This window comes from Perca flavescens, chromosome 4, assembly GCF_004354835.1.
Source record: "Perca flavescens isolate YP-PL-M2 chromosome 4, PFLA_1.0, whole genome shotgun sequence".
Classification (NCBI taxonomy): domain Eukaryota; kingdom Metazoa; phylum Chordata; class Actinopteri; order Perciformes; family Percidae; genus Perca; species Perca flavescens.
Window position 1 is genome coordinate 28,892,721 of NC_041334.1, and position 17,350 is coordinate 28,910,070.

At 40.2% G+C, this 17,350-nt stretch overlaps 3 protein-coding genes across 4 annotated transcripts; 2 read left to right on the plus strand and 1 right to left on the minus strand.

Annotated features, from left to right (window-relative positions):
- The first annotated feature begins 144 nt into the window (after window positions 1-144).
- nek4 (NIMA-related kinase 4) lies at window positions 145-10,081 on the plus strand. The gene is made up of 16 exons (XM_028576543.1): window positions 145-493; window positions 1,326-1,592; window positions 1,687-1,884; window positions 1,973-2,080; window positions 2,253-2,404; window positions 2,621-2,762; window positions 3,885-4,571; window positions 5,243-5,293; window positions 5,468-5,617; window positions 6,116-6,277; window positions 6,412-6,478; window positions 6,724-6,836; window positions 7,685-7,776; window positions 7,959-8,176; window positions 8,261-8,394; window positions 9,119-10,081. The coding sequence occupies exons 1-16, from the start codon at window positions 404-406 to the stop codon at window positions 9,215-9,217; spliced, it is 2,730 nt and encodes a 909-aa protein (XP_028432344.1). The 5' UTR covers window positions 145-403; the 3' UTR covers window positions 9,218-10,081.
- spcs1 (signal peptidase complex subunit 1) lies at window positions 9,920-12,083 on the minus strand. The gene is made up of 4 exons (XM_028576544.1): window positions 11,952-12,083; window positions 10,661-10,720; window positions 10,474-10,560; window positions 9,920-10,224 (listed from the first exon to the last, which is right to left on the minus strand). The coding sequence occupies exons 1-4, from the start codon at window positions 11,985-11,987 to the stop codon at window positions 10,099-10,101; spliced, it is 309 nt and encodes a 102-aa protein (XP_028432345.1). The 5' UTR covers window positions 11,988-12,083; the 3' UTR covers window positions 9,920-10,098.
- Window positions 12,084-12,774: 691 nt separating this feature from the next.
- On the plus strand, window positions 12,775-17,348 carry glt8d1 (glycosyltransferase 8 domain containing 1). 2 transcript variants are annotated; one of them, XM_028576276.1, is made up of 9 exons: window positions 12,775-13,159; window positions 13,408-13,506; window positions 13,689-13,899; window positions 14,038-14,155; window positions 14,246-14,330; window positions 14,494-14,606; window positions 14,730-14,896; window positions 15,567-15,679; window positions 16,457-17,348. In XM_028576276.1, exons 1-9 carry the CDS (start codon window positions 13,144-13,146, stop codon window positions 16,639-16,641), a joined length of 1,107 nt encoding a protein of 368 aa, XP_028432077.1. In that variant the 5' UTR covers window positions 12,775-13,143; the 3' UTR covers window positions 16,642-17,348. The 2 variants fall into 2 exon arrangements, with proteins under 2 accessions (XP_028432077.1, XP_028432078.1); XM_028576277.1 differs by lacking the exon at window positions 12,775-13,159 and adding an exon at window positions 13,170-13,267.
- The last annotated feature ends 2 nt before the right edge of the window (window positions 17,349-17,350 follow it).

Genomic DNA, 17,350 nt, shown 5'->3' on the forward strand with positions numbered 1-17,350 from the left:
GCATTTCTGAAGTGAGCGCATTTATAAATGGAATGCTGTGCTGCAGCTGCTTCTTAACGTGCCTTTAGTAGGCTAACGCTGCTCACGTGTCTACATGCAGACGCTGGGTGGCGCTGTGGTTACACAGAGCTGGTTTTGGTCTAGTCGGACCCTCTCACCGTCGTCTGCAGGGAGCCGCCAGTTGCCTAGTGACGAAAAACTATCGACTGCTGCTGATTTCCTGCGTTTTCAAAATCTCATCGCTGGCACTGTGAGCTAGTTAGTGCGAAGTTTCCCAAACAGATTCCATGCTATTCTCGTCTCTGCAGCTGGAGTAATGGGACGGAATAAAACTGTTCATCTTGCCGTGAATGTCGTGTAGCGTCATCAGCGTTTCAGGTCGCGTTATGAAGCGTATTGAAGAATGATGAATAATTACATTTTTATCAGGGTCGTTGGGAAAGGGAGCTATGGGGAGGTGAACTTGGTGAAACACAAAACAGACCGAAAACAGGTGAGAAATGGAATTCAGTACAGTCCACAACAATTCAAAAAAGCAACGTTACGTAGCTTTAACGAGTGTAGCTAGCTAGGTAGTCGCTTGAAATGTTATTATCGCCGGGCTTGCCGCTATAAAAACCCTGCCAGCTTTAACTAACGTTAGCTTAAAGTTAGCTTAGCTAAGTAACGTTAGGCTATCACATCACAGATTAGTTTGACGCTCTTTTAACTTGTTATATTTAAGATATGTGGAGCAGCACATCATGTTAACACATGCAGTGCGCTGGAAGACATGACAAAACAAAGTCTATGTTAGTAAAGATAAATGTATGTTATTATTTACAGGGCAATAACATTCAGTTTGACAGCTGATAAAAAATGTTCCTGTCTGTAGTGGTCCCTAAAGAGTCCTTGAAGGGTTTGAGACAACAGGGACAATTTATTTTAACCCATTTAACCTTAAGAATCCGCAGTTTCCTTAGCTGGATAATGAATATTTCTGACCATGATGACTGTTATCCCCCTCCTTTAAAGCAAGTTTTGTAGTTTGAACATAAAACAACAAAGTGCAGAGCTCCTGTGTCAACGGCTCATGGCTTAATGTGTGGATCACTACCATTTCCAGGGTTTGTTAATCCCTAATTATGTAAATGTGAACAAAAACTGAGTTCAGTTCATTGCAATGTGGTTAGAAATGCTTCACTTTCTCCATCTTATAGTGACTTTACATGTTTTGGTTTCTTAATTTGTTCATGTTCACTAATATAGAAGGACAAATACTGTATAGTTCCAATAGTTTCCAATTCAGGGAGAGTAACTGTGCATTTTTCATTTTTTTCCCCCAGTATGTTATTAAGAAGCTGAATTTAACCACCTCCTCCAAGCGGGAACGGCGATCTGCAGAGCAGGAGGCGCAGCTTCTGTCCCAGCTGCGACATCCTAACATTGTGACATACAGGGAGTCTTGGGAAGGAGATGACTGCCAGCTGTACATTGTGATGGGTTTCTGTGAAGGCGGTGACCTTTATCATCGACTCAAAAAGCAAAAGGGCGAACTCTTACCAGAGAGGCAGGTGGTGGAGTGGTTTGTCCAGATAGCCATGGCACTCCAGGTAGGAAAAGTAAAGGCCATGCAAGGTCAGACATAATTCAACGTCTTTATATGAGTACAGGACATCTGAAGTCACTGTTGTGATTTCTTTGCAGTACCTGCATGAGAGGAACATTCTTCACCGGGACCTTAAAACGCAGAACATCTTCTTGACCAAGACCAACATCATCAAAGTTGGGGACCTTGGCATCGCACGAGTATTGGAGAACCAGAATGATATGGCCAGCACACTCATAGGGACCCCTTACTATATGAGTCCAGAGCTCTTCTCTAATAAACCCTATAACCACAAGGTAATATGGTTGTCTGCTCTTCTTCTGTAGTTTGTTCATGAATTGTCATAGGAACTGCTTTACAAATGGATGTTATTTTTTTTTCTAGTCAGATGTATGGGCCCTGGGTTGCTGTGTGTATGAAATGTCCACACTGAAACATGCTTTCAATGCCAAGGACATGAACTCGCTGGTTTATCGCATTGTAGAAGGAAAGGTGGGTTCATCTTTTTACATATAGTTTGATATTCTGTTCAGGTCAAGTTTGAATGGCAATCATCTTTTTGTATATGTATGTATGTGTGTGTGTATGTATGTATATATATATATATATATATATATATATATATCACAATGATTTATAACATTTTCTTTGGTTTTCTTATCAGCTGCCACAGATGCCCAGTAGGTATGATCCCCAGCTGGGAGAACTGATCAGGAGCATGCTGTGTAAGAGACCTGAAGACAGGCCTGATGTCAAACTTATCCTCAGGCAGCCTTACATTAAACAACAAATTGCCATGTTCCTTGAGGCCACTAAAGAGTAGGTGGCACTGACAGCAAAACACCTTGCTGTTTCTAATTTTTTTTAAAGCTATTTGTTGTGTGCACATTTTTATTTATTTCCACCGTCCGATATTCATTTATCCCTCCTTTTGTTGTTGTTGCTCTGCAACCGTGAGCTGCCAGCATAAAGTAGAATGATACATCTTTATGAAATACATCTTAAATGTTTATGTTTGCTTTGGTTCTTACCAGAAAAAACGGCCAAGTCAAGAAAGAAAGCTGTGGCTGGAGGTGGTGGTGATTGTAGGGCCAACAGTGGATCGTCTGTGGTGTCATATCTGACAAAACCGGAGAGAAGTTCCCAGCCTGAATCTCTAGCCAGGGTAAACCGGGTGAGTGACTGGAGAATAGCAAGGCTGGTTTAACACCGATAACTTTATACTAATACTATAATATTTTAGAATATTCCCACAGTTTTTAAGTCTCCCAGTATTGTATTATGCTATGACCATGCTTTACTGCATTTTATTTTGCCAACTTAATCGTGCTAGTTGTTGAACTGAAATGCTCCTTTTATGGTTTGCCCGTTGAATATGGCTGTCATGGACGGTAATGCATTGGCCTAACCTGTACAATGTTGGTTATAATTAATGCTAAGAGTGGGGTACTGTGCTTGGCAAATAGGCAGCCATAACGATAACTGGTATTCATATTTGTAACCTTAAAGGTTCCCTGCCACACAAAAAACGTTTTTGGAAATATGTTAGGTCCATATGTGTTTGTGTTATATCGTGAATGTGAAAATGAACTGCTACCTCCTCTGTCAGCTCTAGCCACTGAAAAGAAATAAGCAGAGAAATCAGGCCAATTACAAAAGCAGGTCAGTCTGATGTGGTATTGCCTGAGCTCATTACTATTCATTAGCTCCCCCAGTTGCGCTCGGTAAAGGATGCTGATAGCCAGGCTCTCGTTGGCTAGCTGTTAGCCAATCAGAGTCAAGCAGCTTAGCTCGTTGAATGGAGAACTGACAGAAATCGAGCTGAGTCTTCCTGCAGGCTTTCTATACCACACTAAAATGGCTTGAAACAAGGTAACCAAGGCATTTTTTCCACATAAAAAAGTCCATGGTAGAATTTCAGACATTACCACTAAGTAATGAAATACATGTTGCAGGGCACCTTAATGAATCTGATTGGGACATTTATACAGAATCAATAGAACATGTGGACATGTATGTTCTTGCAGCAATATCTTTAGATTTATACCATACATGACATTGCATCCAGGTTTTCCAAATCAATCATTTCAGTCCTGAATAAGTTCCATTGTTGTATATTTATTGTACAATATATGTGTGGATTTATCCTGGCCATCAAAGTAGTGAGATGTCAAAAACCGGATTGCTCCATTACTATGGATAGTTAAAGCTGTTTATCCAAGCTTCTTCACTTCGAATGTCAGGCAGGGAATCATCAGTGTTTATTATGTTTTTTTTTTCTTCTCTTTATCCTCAGAAAGAAGAGAAATCACAACAACATAAAGTTCAAAACCGCATCGCAGACTGCACTACAGTCCAAACGCCTCGGTCACCCGAATCCTGCTCACCTGATGTTCTCAAATCCAGCATTGCATCCCTGGCAACCATCAGCAACATTAATATTGATCTCCAACTGCAGGAGGATGAGGAGCGTGTGAAGAGACAGGTGCAGGGGCCTCAGGCAGTTGTTTCACACCACCGTGCATGTAATGAACCTGTGACTCACAGTGTGTACAAAGACAGCAAGGGAAGAGGGAAACCAGATCCTTCTCCCCCTCCTTCCCCTGTTAAGCCCCCTCTGAAGTCTGTATCGGGTGTTGGCAGTCGGGGAGCAGGCGAGAGGATGTCATCCAATGGATTGTTAGACATTCATCCAGAGGCCACACCAAACCCTGGGGATACATTTTCTGTCTGTGGGGAGAAACAGATGTCAGATGTGTATGATAAGGATGATACCATGGAGTTACTTAAAGAGGCTGACATGCAGAACCCGAAGCTGGAAGTGGAGAGAGAGGGGGCTTTTTCTATCCTTGAGAGGAGATCTGCACCCAAATGCAATACGGAAGGTATCGAAGTAGTTGTGGAAGTGAATATGGACAATAAAAGTGACACCGTTACCCTTCTGAAGGGAGCTCCGACACAACACCATACCTCAGATATCCAAGTAAGTGCTCTTAGTAAGGTCGGTTACACACTGCCTGCGTGGCGTGAGTGTGGTGTTTCTGTTGCGTGTCAGCTGCGTGGATTTTTCTGTCTTTACACACCAGAAACGTGTCTGATGCGGTGCTGCTGCTGCTAGCCTTGTCTGGACACATGTATGTTTCCCATTGATAAAATGAAATACCATGTTAAACATAAATATATACTGATATGATTACAGCAAAGACAACGTTGGCAGTATTGACAGCAAAATAGGCTACAGAATATTTCGTTCTGTATTGACAGGTGCAATATTAGAAAATCGTTTTTTTATTACATTTATATCTGCATTTATATCAACATGTCATTTATTAATATGTATTTGTGTCTAAACAACATATAAACATCTTTTCCTAATCTATTTTGCCTAGAAACACTTCTAACACTGTTGCGTGTCGCGTGAAAAATAGGCGTCGGTTCTATTTCTAGCAGGCACGCATTTTCGGCGTGGCTCAGCGTGTCACGCAGGCATTGTGTAAGCTATAACATGTTAACATGGGAGCCGAAATATAAACGGACACGCCACGCAGCTCACATGCTTGTGCGACGCATCCAGTGTGTAACCGGCCTAATGGAGCTGTATTTCTGTTTTCTCATGAAGTGTTCTTGTCTATATTAAAACGTGTGTCTTTGTAGGAAAGCCTTGAATCTACTGAAAAGCTGTTAGAGCCCTTCCCCCCACCACTGGTGAGCATTACAATTCTTGTACTCATTCTGTGAACTTTTGCCAGAATAAAGCCCATAAGCCTAGCTGAGTGTGTAACACTGCTAACATCCAATGGCACAAAGTTCAGGAAGTTTTTCTTGTGTTGTTGGAAGATTTTTGCCACAGTGGAAAAAGTGTAATTGTGTTCTGTTCAGGAACCTGTTCGGGAGGAATCTCCCTTACCAGCCAGTAAACTGGGTCTGATCGCTCCATGCCAAAGTCCCTTTCACTTCTCATCAGAACCATCTATATCACAGCAGGACACAGAGAGGGACATAAGACGGACACACGGGGATCAGGACACGGTAAAGATAGATACAGGAGCTAATGTTAGGTATTTGAAACTTTGGATCTTGAAGTGCAAGAATTGGTGGGCTTTGAGCGAATAATAAAAAAATAAAAAAATAAATAAAAAAACTGGTCAGTTACAGGATTCAATTTAGTCTAAATACGAGTGCCTTGTGGGACAACATGGGAAACATGAGAGAAAGTTAAGTTTTCCCCCCAGAAAATCGATCTGCCTTTTTTCCACTGCTGTTGAGTTTGCTGATTTTCCTCAAACTTACCATCATATTGCCTTTGTAAAGGAACACAATTTATGCTGAGTTCATGTCAAGATATGACTGTTGGAATTATCCTCTATAATAAGTAAATGTTTCTGTAGTACTATAGCCAACCAGTAAATATGACAAATGTAAGACTTGAGAATAACACAATGATCAACAGTCAGTGAGGTTGAATAAAGTAATCTTTTTTTCTTTATATCTTAATTTTAATTTATAATTTTTTTTGCCTTCTGTTAGTCCAAGGTGGCTCCAAGACCTTTACCTCCACCTCCTGTTGAGGGCATAGCCGTGGAAGGGAGGAAAAGGAGTCGGAGGTACACAGAGGCCAAGAAGGCGAGTGTAGCTGCAACCTCCACATCAGTTAGTTCCTCTAAGGACGGATTCTTAGCGCTGCCACAGGTGAGAGTGCCCCTCCACTCACGCACTGCATACAGCCACATTACTGCAAAGATGTGAATGTAATACAAAAGAATATAAAAATCAGCAGATGCTGTTTATCAATGACAGAAATTGTGGCTCAATGTTATTTTCAGGATCGTCCTCTGTCTGCCAGAGAGAGAAGAAGACTGAGGCAGTCCCAGGAGAGTGCCAGCAAACCAGGTACTTAATTACAGTTGGACCAATAACAACAACAATAGGAGGCTTAAATAAAGCTATGAAAAAAACTAAACGGCAATCCTAGAAAATGCAAGTACATAGATACACACATATACACTTAATAACAAACATACATGCACATTTTAGCTAAAATATTTTGTGCATTGCAGCTCTATAAAACCCCAAAAAATGAATAGTTTGTAGTAGTTGACTTTTTTGTCTTGAATACTTTCCTGCTCTTTCCACAGGTGTTAGTGTTGCAAGAAGGGCATCTTATGATGTCAGTTCCACTAAGGACGAGCACTGCAATGCTCCCTATACCAGATCTGTTTCAGACTCTATCACTGAGACCGACTGTAAGGTACTGATACCCCATCACTGTGACATTCAATGGTACTGTACTTCATACGAAAGATACTGCCCTTTTTTAATGTCTACTGGTATGACAAAAAAGGTTAGATGTGCCTTGTGAGTCTAATATGATGGTTTTACAGTGAATTTAAAACAGAAGTTACGTTACATTACATTACATTACATGCCATTGAGCTGACGCTTTTATCTGTTTTAAGCCCCCCACGTCTCCTTCCAGGCAGCGCCGCCTGGAAGGCACTAGGATTAGGCAATGGTTATGGTTAAGGTTAGGTGCCTTGAAGTCAACGGTTGCAGCGCTGCCTGACAGGAGACGTTGGGGGCTTAAAACAACACCGATAAACTATCCAAAGCGACTTCCAGTTATATGCTTTCAACCTTGAAGGTGCAAACTCTAGACAAGTAGTGCAAGTACATTAGCTTTAAATAAGCAAAACTGGGGTGACCTCTAGCTCACCCAGTAAGAGCATTCGGCCCATGTTGGCTGAGTCCTGCAGCTGCGCAGGGTTCAAATCCGACCTGCTGCCCTTTGCTGCATGTCATCCCCCATCTCTCTCCCCCTTTCTGGTCTATCCACTTACAAAAATAAAGGGAAAACCCCCAAAAAAAAATCTTGAAAAAAAAAAAAATTTAAAAAAAATATATATATATATATATATATATATATATATATACATACATACGACCATGACCGGCGGGTCAGTCTGACGTATGCCAATTTCATGCTGGTCAATGCTACAATTGACTGACAACATAAGTTATACTTTATGTGTTTGTGTGTGTATGTATATATATATATATATATATGAAAATGGACAACAGTGGAATGTTTCATTACAGCAGGATAAGTTGCAGGAGCGAAGGTCAGATGAAGACGAGTGCAGCTCATCCACAAGTTCCACAGAACGTTCGGAGGGAGACTGCAGGGAAAGGTGAGAGAACCACAAGACAGGAGAAAATAACAAGTGCAGCTCACGTCAACTCGAAAGTAGTCACCATATTGCGTTGCTTTCGTATTATTAGCTCTAGGTAGTCTATGTTAACGTATTTGCTGTTTCACATTGCTTGAATAAAATTTGCTGTATAATCCATGATTTATTGGTCATCTCTGCAGGAAGACTGAATCCAGTGACATGCAGGATTTAGTCCACATGATGACCCAAACTTTGAGAATGGATAATGGAGATGGTATGAGTGAGGTGGACAAAGGCAGATTTGGCTCTACTGCGTTGCCAGAATTCAAACTGAACAGGAAGTACAGAGACACCCTGGTGCTTCATGGGAAGGGTCGAGAGGAAGCGGAGAACTTGTCACTCGGGGAAATACCAATCGGTTAGATAATTGATCATATTCTATTGTCATTGGTCCGCCATTCTGGAGCTTCCTTGCATTTAACCAGCTTCTTTCTTCGAAAAGGCTCCACGTCTGGTCCAGCCAAGATAAGGAGAGCCATAGAACACCTGAGAACAGATGTGGTGAAGGGCCTCGGGGTCAAGCTGCTGGACAGAGTCCTGGAAATCATGGAGGTGGAAGATGAAACCAAACGAGAAGTATGATTTAAAAAAAAAAAAAGTTAAACACACCACACCAAGTCATATACACTGGTTTAACTGAAAATGTTCAGTAACATGTATGCACAATGCTTTGCAAATGCTCAGGGATTTTATGGTTTCCTTCACTAAAAGACATTGTGCAATTTTTTTGGAGGGGCATTTCTGCCTTTATTGGATAAGAAAGCTGAGCTATGAAAGGGGGGAGGGCAGGGAGACATGCAGGAAAACCTTCACAGGTTGGATTCAAAACCCTGGACATTCTGTGTCAAGGAATAAACCTCTGCACATGCGCACCCGCTCTACCAACATAGCTAACTGGCCACCACATTGTGCATTTCTATTCAAGAAAGGGTAACAGAAGTCACAAAGATGAAAGCCTAGTGTACAAGTTACATACAGACAAAACTTAATGATTTTCTAATGCATTTCTTAGGTCAAAGCATTAATTGAATGTTTTATGTTCGCGTTCTGACATCCACAAATTAATCGGGCTGCAAGTTAAATAAGTTATACTGACTTCTTAGTTCAAAATAAGTTAACTTTCAAATTAAAATTGTGTTATTCCATCCATATCACACCTCCGAATAGATTAACTTGCCTATGCACAATGTAATCAATTTGTCTGCGAAGTTCATAACTCAGTGTGTAAAGAACTCAAAAAATAATTCTGCTGTCCCGTTTCCAAAATGATCACAGTTGGCATCCCTTTTTCTCACTGCAGCTGTGCCTCCGTGACCAGATGGGAGATGAGAAGTACCAAGCTTATGCTGTGATGGTGAGGCAGCTGAAATTCTTTGAGGATATTGCCATCAAGGTTTAGAGAAAATGCTGTATATACTGTAAGGGAGCAAACATTTGCATTTCCATGACACCACCTGTGAGAAGAGGCAATAGATCTCCAACAGGAAACTTTTGTCTTTGGGAGAAATGTTTTAGCTTCCAAGTAGAAACTGAAGTGACAACTAGTCAATATTGTTCATGACAATGAATTAATTTCCTGCCAAAACACCAACCTGCTTGTGCAGCATTGCAACATTCTTGCATTCAAAAATCATCATTGATGCTTGCATGTTTTGTCATGGAATTGCCACAATGTTACTGCTCTTGTGCAAGCAATCATATGTGTGACTGTGTAAAGTGTTTTTATTTTTTTTACCTCATTCTTCAAACACAGAATTCGTAATTATTCCTGTAATTTTCAGGATGTTTATGCAAAGATTTTGAGTCATGTTAAAGCACTCGTCTACTTTTTGTTGTGGATACTCCTTTGTTTATAATGCAGACTAGAATTTAAATTGTTTTACCTATGCTGTATCTTTGAAGAAACTAGATCTCACTTCTGCTGCTGTATTGTATTTTTTTTTAAACAAAATATTATGTAGATGCATTGTAGATATTAACATTTGAATCTTTTCTAATAAATCAAATGTATTTTTTGTTTACACCTATTTTCCAAAATGTTGAGCACCACAATAAAACAAACCTGCAGAAAAAGAAAAAAAAACTAAATACAAATGAAACATCCCGTTTATAAAACTGAGTATTCGATGTTTATTATTTGGACACGATTAATTTGTTATTGACTGACAAACACTGCAACTAAATTTTCTTCCCCAATGCCGAAAATGTGATCTGTGGGACAAAATTCAAAATAGTTTCCGAAATAAAGGATTTATTAATCCAGGCAGAGACAGTTCGGAGTTATTTATGCTTTTTCTTCTTGAGAGTTTCCTGAGGTTTTTGGATGGACTCCCCGCTGGTCTCTGGTATAACTGGCTGCCAGGACAGAGGATTCTTTCTGTACATTGGCCATGGAGGCAGCGTCAACTACATCCAAACGACAAAGAGAAGAAATTATTAATGTTGGCTGTTTATGGCCCCCCAGAAAAAGTATTTACATGGTATACAACCACAAGACGGCTAACAATGTGCAAAAATGTTGTCGTATTGTCCTAATCTATGGCGTTGTCTTGTGTTAACAGAACAATGTACAATGACAAAAGTTAATCATCTTGGGTGCACAATGTATCGTTCCTTCCCCACAAATAAAGCACACACAAGATCGAAACAACTTACCACACAGGACACAGCAAAACCAACCAGGACGATGTACACTGTCCAACCAAACTGTTCAATAATCAGACCATACACAAATCCGATCACCTGGGAAGACAATACAAATAATATCAGTGAACATAAAAAAGGTAAAAATACAATGAATGAATAAATGAATTTCTAGTTTGCATGTGTCATGGTTAGTTACCGCTGAGATGAGTATTATTCCTTGGAAAATCTGTTCAGCCAGTTTCTGGCCTTTATAATCCTGTAACACAAGGGATGGGGAAACATAATTTAGGCAACATTAATAAGCAAGTCTTCTGTGTAGTGGTCTGTATAGCCACGCCCCTAAAGCATCCCCTGCTTTTTTGTCAATTTTAAAATAAATGGGACCATAATTTACTAAATGAACATCATGCTGTCTTGATGAAGACTTGAAATTAGCGTGTATTGAGGTAATAAATCATACACGTCTATAGAAACTGACTTCTTTTTGCAACCAGTGGAGCTCCCCTCTGCAGGAAATTAGATAGAATGAAGGGTTTAGGCTAAGGCACTTCTACATTGGCTTCACTTTTCAGGCCCGGAAGCTGTGTCCATTATTTTTACAGTCTATGGTCCCACCCCAAGCAGGACTCTGATAGCACTGAGCAGCTCCTTCAGTGACCAACCAATTTTATAAAATCCATTTCAACAAAAACAAATTACATTACAAATATTTTTTTCCCCGAGCTCCTTAACACCTATGTGACACACACTGTAGTCAAGTCTCTAAACATACAACATACACACGTGAGCCCTGTCTATGTGCATAACATACCTATGTGTGCATAGGTCTGCATCCTACAACGTGTAGACAGCGAATCATTAGTAGATCTTGGTATAAGCGTACTGCATATTGGCTCACTGACGATGATGAGATTTACTTCTTAGAAATTGAAATTTGGGATTTTTTTTCCCCCCCATACTCGACTTCGGTCTGTGCCTAAAAATATCGAAGTTCGGTACCCTGACCCCAGCCCTAGTCCACCTTTGAAAAATAAATATCTGGTGAAACTTGGTTGTTACCTAGCGATAATAGCTTTGTTTAACGTTACACTAACCCTTATTAGCAGGTTAAATAAAGCTAGAGTAATGAAAAATAAACATAATATTACTGGCGATGCTAACGTTAAATTTAAAAGCTAACGGTACTAAACAACTTTAGATGTAGCTTAAGTTAACTGTAAGTCCAATCACATACGGGCCAAAATATCAGCAAACAACGGACAGCAGGTTAACTTCGTGTTTGATAAGTCACTCCGTCGAAAGAAAATCAGAAACATTGGATGGTTGGTCAACTAACGTTAGCTGTGAAGAATATCATCATCATAACGTTAGCTAGCAGCTGTTACCAACTTCAACCACTGCACTAGCTAGTAAGCTTGATAGAAAGCATGAATAAATAGCTAGCATAACTATGCCGCTCCCCACCAAATACGCTAATCATCTCTTACCATGTGCGAGGGAATGGACTTGAATATAGACAGCATTTTCTACTTGAAGTGAACAAGCATACACGGACAGAATTTAGTTCAAACCGAAGCAGGTTCACTTCCGGTTTCACAAAGATACGTCGTGTTGTGAAGGACCCATTTGGCTACTGCAGAAAAAATAAATAAATAAAAATAAAACATCCATCCAAAAAAGACATTAAAGATTCAATATTCTTGCACTTTCTGTTAACTAGAAAAGAAAAAATATGCCATTTGTTTTATCACTGTATATATACCATGATAGTTGATGTTCTTCCATTTTATAGAAGGAAAAGGTGGGAAAAGGTGTATTTTTTGTGCAGTTAATTGTATTATTAGGAAAATTCACATTCAGAAATGGGCGGACTCCAACCCAATTTTTTGACATTTTTGTCATTATTGCATCAATATGGCAACTCTATAAGATATCTTAAAAATAAGAAGGTAATTAAGACTAATTTTGTTAGATACATTTCTCATAGAACAATGAAAATTGTATGTATAAAAAGCTAGTTTACATATCTCTAAGTAGTCGGGATTGGGTAAAGCACTCCATGTTGTTGACATATTTGGTAAAGTGTCAAAATCCATGGGTTTTAGTAGAAAGTTTGCCTGCCTAAATGACTGCCCGTCAATATGTCTAGCGACTTTTGGCCATCATAGTTTAAGCATACAATTTTGACCTTGTATCTCTAGTCATTAAATCACGTGTACATACTAAATTAAACCTAACATTATTTTTATTTACTGAAAACACCAAGCTAGCGTAATTTTACAATCAGGCAAACGCATTGGCATCTATTACTACGTGCACAATTGCTGGCGGATAAACTTGTTGATGTTGAGTTGGCAGTTTGGCTTTTTGGCTTTTTTAGCGTAAACTACTTTTGTTGCCCTATCTTATTTCTTTGAAGAGCTAACTTCACCTGCGCTGTATATATTTAAAATGTAGGCGTATTAACACAGTTAAAAGCCACTAGTTTGCTGACGGCCCCGTTGTGTGTATGCGGTCGCCACGCAGCGGTGCAGCAGCAATCCGGGTTTACCTCAGTCTTCATTAGCTACTATATAGTAGCCAGTTAATACACATTGGGCTGCACTCAGATCAACCCTGACATTTTTACCTGTTTTTATTATTTTTTAATGAGGCGGAGGAACTAATGAGACCGTTGTCATGACATTGAGGAGAGGTGAGTCAGTCTGAAGGAAGCATAGATATGTTTTATATCTATGGAAGGAAGCATGCATGTAGTTTAGATAACACGTTACAGTGAGAATGGAAAACTAAATAGATACTGGTAAGTCTAATACTGAGGCAGACTGGCTGCCATTTACATTTAACATGACTTCCCAACAGATTTGTGGCTTTCAGTTCCCACACTGACACTGTTGGCCTGTGTATCTATCATTCAAATGAGCTCTTCATTGTGTCTTTCAGTAAACGTGGTCATCCTTTTGCTGCTGGCTGTGGCCTTCCTGATCATAGTTCAACGAAATCTCCTTAACCTCAGTGACATTTTACACAAGGAAAACCCCGGTATGTTTATCTTTGTGCTGGGTAAGTATTCTGTGTGTCAGCTGCTCAGTACCTACACACGGGATACACCTTTTCCTCAGAGTGTCAAATGTATTGTAGTGAACATCTAATCAGACAAATTCAGTGCATTAAAATGAAACCATAGAAGTCATTTGTGAAATCCTAAATATGTCTTTATCCAGATGCAGGGATGATTCTTCCCTTTGAATCCGAGTTGTCTCCGGAGCTCAGACAAGAGTCGGTGAGGAAAGGAGAGGAGATCCCTGTCGTCGTCACTGCTGCTGTGGAAAGACTCGGAGCTGTGGTTGCTGCCATGAACAGCGTCTACCAGAACAGTAAAGCCAATGTCGTCTTCACCATAGTGACCCTGAATGACACGGTGGATCACCTAAAGTAAGATGATGGAGGATGTCTGTCTTGCTACATCATGCACACCATTATATTGCCTTGGTTTGTCTTTAGGTTAGCTAAGAGGAATTTGTGAAATGTCTATTGTCTGACATAACCTTTTTCTCCTTGTTTTACCAACAGCGTGTGGCTTAGTAAGACACGGCTTAAAAATGTCAAATATACAATAGTTATTTTCAAGCCTGAGCTCCTTAATGGGAAGATATCTAAAGATCCTCAGACACTGGAAGCTGTCAAACCAGTAAGACAACTGAATGTTATATTCATATTTCCTTTGTTTTCTTCAAATGTTCATCTCTTGTGAACTTTGTTTTAATGGTGTTTTTTTCAGTTGACTTTTGCCAGGTTTTATCTACCTCTATACATACCCGAGGCAGAGAAAGCCATCTATTTGGATGACGATGTCATTGTACAAGGTAAGACACCACTTTAAAGGACTACTTGTCATGCAGAAAATTTGTTTTTCATGCACCTAATGAACTCATTAACTCTCAGAACTATACATGTTATAACTGTAAGACAAAATGTGCTCTGGAAGGGTATTTATGAATGGATTTTGCCTGTTCTGTTTGATATTAGGGGACATTCAAGAGCTTTATGAAACCAACCTCAAACCAGGACACGCAGCTGCCTTTTCTGATGACTGTGATTCAGCATCTGCTAAGGGCATCATTCGAGGGGCTGGAAATCAGGTGGGCCATCTCTTGCATGAGTTTTTCAGTTATGTAAAAAAAAAAAATTAAGAGTATCATGATGTGGAATGTTTCTATGTGAATATGCCGACATTTGATTTAATAATGAATCCTCTCTAATAGAATAACTATATAGGCTTTCTGGACTTCAAGAAGGACGCTATCAAGAAGCTGGGGATGAGGGCCAACACATGCTCCTTCAACCCCGGGGTCATCCTCGCCAACCTGACGGAGTGGAGGAACCAGAACATCACCCGGCAGCTGGAGAACTGGATGGAACTCAACACACAGTACGTAACTCACATTCACATCGGTAAAAAGATGAGTATGTCTCTACTTATGTCAAATGTAGACTAACTGAAGGCCAAAATCTGGATTTTTTTTTCTTTTCATTAAAGCTACAGTTGGTAACTTTTATATTATCATATTAGCTGAAACTGTCACTTGTTACTGAACTGACTCAATCGTGTTCCTCTGCCTCCTCTTGCTCCCTAATGGCATTTACAAGATCCTACTGCACCCGAAGGAAACAACTAATCAGTGCCAAGGAGTCTCTAACCCAGTGTCAATCACTTGTGCGCCAAGTATGCAAAGTCTGCACACTATTTAAAAGGTGCCTCAGCCAGTGCATACGCCAAATGCGGAAATAAGCAATGCAGTAACAGAATATTGATTCATATTTGATCAGTGCTGCCTAGATTGACAGTTTGAACTGAGTTAACAGGCTGTTAGAGACTCCTCGGCTCTAATTGGTTGTTTTCCTTCGGGCGCGGAATCTTGCTAATGCTATTAAGAGCATTAGGAGGAGGCAGAGAAACATCTTTTTCACAGATTATCTGTCTTATGTACTACTGTCAGGATATAGTTATAAAAGTTACCAACTGTAGCTTTAATTGTACACAATTATATTGTAGTGGACTCTTTCTGTTCATATTAAGCTGAATTTGTTGGTTTCCTCAGGGAGGATTTGTACAGTAAGACGCTGGCAGAGAGTATCACCACCCCCCCACTCCTCATTGTTTTCTACAAACGTCACTCCACGATCGACCCCATGTGGCATGTCAGGCACCTTGGTAAGTTTTGATTAGTTACTGAAAGGAAACTAGAATACATTAAGAGTTTTTGTCAATAAAACATTGGCTGTATATCAAACTGATTTTAAGGCAAGGCAATTTATTTATATAGCACCGTTCATACACAAAGGCAATTCAAAGTGCTTTACATGAGCATACTAGAGACGCACCGATAGACCGGCCGGTGACCTGCCTGTCGCCGGTCATGGCCGAGCATGTGAAAACCGGAATTAAAATAGCCCCACATCATCGCATACCCTTCACCATACCTAGAGATTGGCATGGGGTACTTTCCATAAAATCATCTCTCAATGCAAATGAAACCAGCTATTACGCTAACTGAAATAAAACCATGCCAAACCAGGCCAAAGGCCAAGGGAACTTTATCAGGATGCAAAGTATCCTGGATCCATGAAATAACTGGCCTTTAAAAATAAAAATCTGCCTGCCTCTATGGGAATTTAACATAGGGGTGTACTGACTTATCTCCCCTGTATTTTAAGGAAGAACATTTATTTATTTACGATACATTATTCATTCACAAAGAAAATTGATGTCCTTAAAGGTTGGATTTTTCCACATTTTTTTAATTAAGGCATTAAGATCCATAATTTCCAAAAGATTATTTTTTTATTCCTCTTTTTAGTCAACTTTAGCATTGGTTCCTAAACTCATGAGCAGCACTGTAGCTTTAAGTCTTTTAAAAAGTAAAAAAAAAAAAAAAAAAATGATTTTACAGTAGACCTTATCATATGATGGCCAAACCTTGTTTTTCAGGCACGACAGGTGCTGGAAACCGCTACTCCCCCCAGTTTGTGAAAGCTGCCAAACTCCTCCACTGGAATGGACACTACAAGCCCTGGGGGAGAACATCCTCCTTTTCTGACGTGTGGGACAAGTGGTTCATTCCAGACCCCACAGGAAAATTTCATCCCGTGCGAAAGCATGCAGGGGACAACTAGACTGAAAAATTGGTTTTAGTAAACTTTACAGCGGCCAGGCCCACCCAGCAGGACTACGCCTCGCTCGCGTCTCAGGAACTAAGTAAGGCCTTTTTACTTTCCAGTCCTGTCATCCTAAGAACATGTGGACCCTGTGTACTCTTGAATTCCCTTGAACGTGCACCTTTTTTCTATACCCAGTGCATCTTATTATGCTTAGAGCGCACACATTTTTCACATTTCTTTAGTCCTGAAACCTTTCACATTTTTCGCCCTATGATAAGAGTGGTGTTTTCATGAATAGACGTTAAATATAATATAATGTAGCATCGGTGGCGTCACCCATTGGTTGTGGACTGCCGTTTTGAAGCTAGGAGTTTGCATTTTGGCCTTTGCCATCTTGGTATTTTGAAGCCAGAAGTGAGCTGGGGAGGATGACGCAGCTAAGCTAGTGTTGTGTATGGTTCCATGGCGTTACGCTAAGCTAAACACTAAAGAGGGAATGTCGCCAATCTTTAACCCTTCTGTCGTCAAGCGGAGTTTTACTAGCGGGTAGACGCGGACTGGTGCCGTTCATCTGCATGTATGGCAGTGAGCTTGTTGAAAATCTGCAGACTTTCTCTTAAGTTAACAGCTAGCACTAGCTAGCTTGATTGGCAGGGCGCTGAACAAGACATTTGTAGGCGACCAAAGTGTTCCAATTAACTTTGAAGTAAAAACACAGTGATAG

Excerpts from the sequence above, each read along its gene's own strand:
- nek4 (XM_028576543.1), top strand. The coding sequence starts at position 404 with ATGATGAATAATTACATTTTTATCAGGGTCGTTGGGAAAGGGAGCTAT. Across the intron at positions 5,618-6,115 it reads CACACGGGGATCAGGACACG|TCCAAGGTGGCTCCAAGACC; the intron begins GTAAAGATAGAT and ends GCCTTCTGTTAG. Across the intron at positions 6,278-6,411 it reads GATTCTTAGCGCTGCCACAG|GATCGTCCTCTGTCTGCCAG; the intron begins GTGAGAGTGCCC and ends TGTTATTTTCAG.
- spcs1 (XM_028576544.1), bottom strand. The coding sequence starts at position 11,987 with ATGCTGTCTATATTCAAGTCCATTCCCTCGCACATG. Across the intron at positions 10,561-10,660 it reads GAATAATACTCATCTCAGCG|GTGATCGGATTTGTGTATGG; the intron begins GTAACTAACCAT and ends TTGTCTTCCCAG. Across the intron at positions 10,225-10,473 it reads GTTTTGCTGTGTCCTGTGTG|TTGACGCTGCCTCCATGGCC; the intron begins GTAAGTTGTTTC and ends GTTTGGATGTAG.
- glt8d1 (XM_028576276.1), top strand. Across the intron at positions 14,156-14,245 it reads CACTGGAAGCTGTCAAACCA|TTGACTTTTGCCAGGTTTTA; the intron begins GTAAGACAACTG and ends TGTTTTTTTCAG. Across the intron at positions 14,607-14,729 it reads TTCGAGGGGCTGGAAATCAG|AATAACTATATAGGCTTTCT; the intron begins GTGGGCCATCTC and ends CCTCTCTAATAG.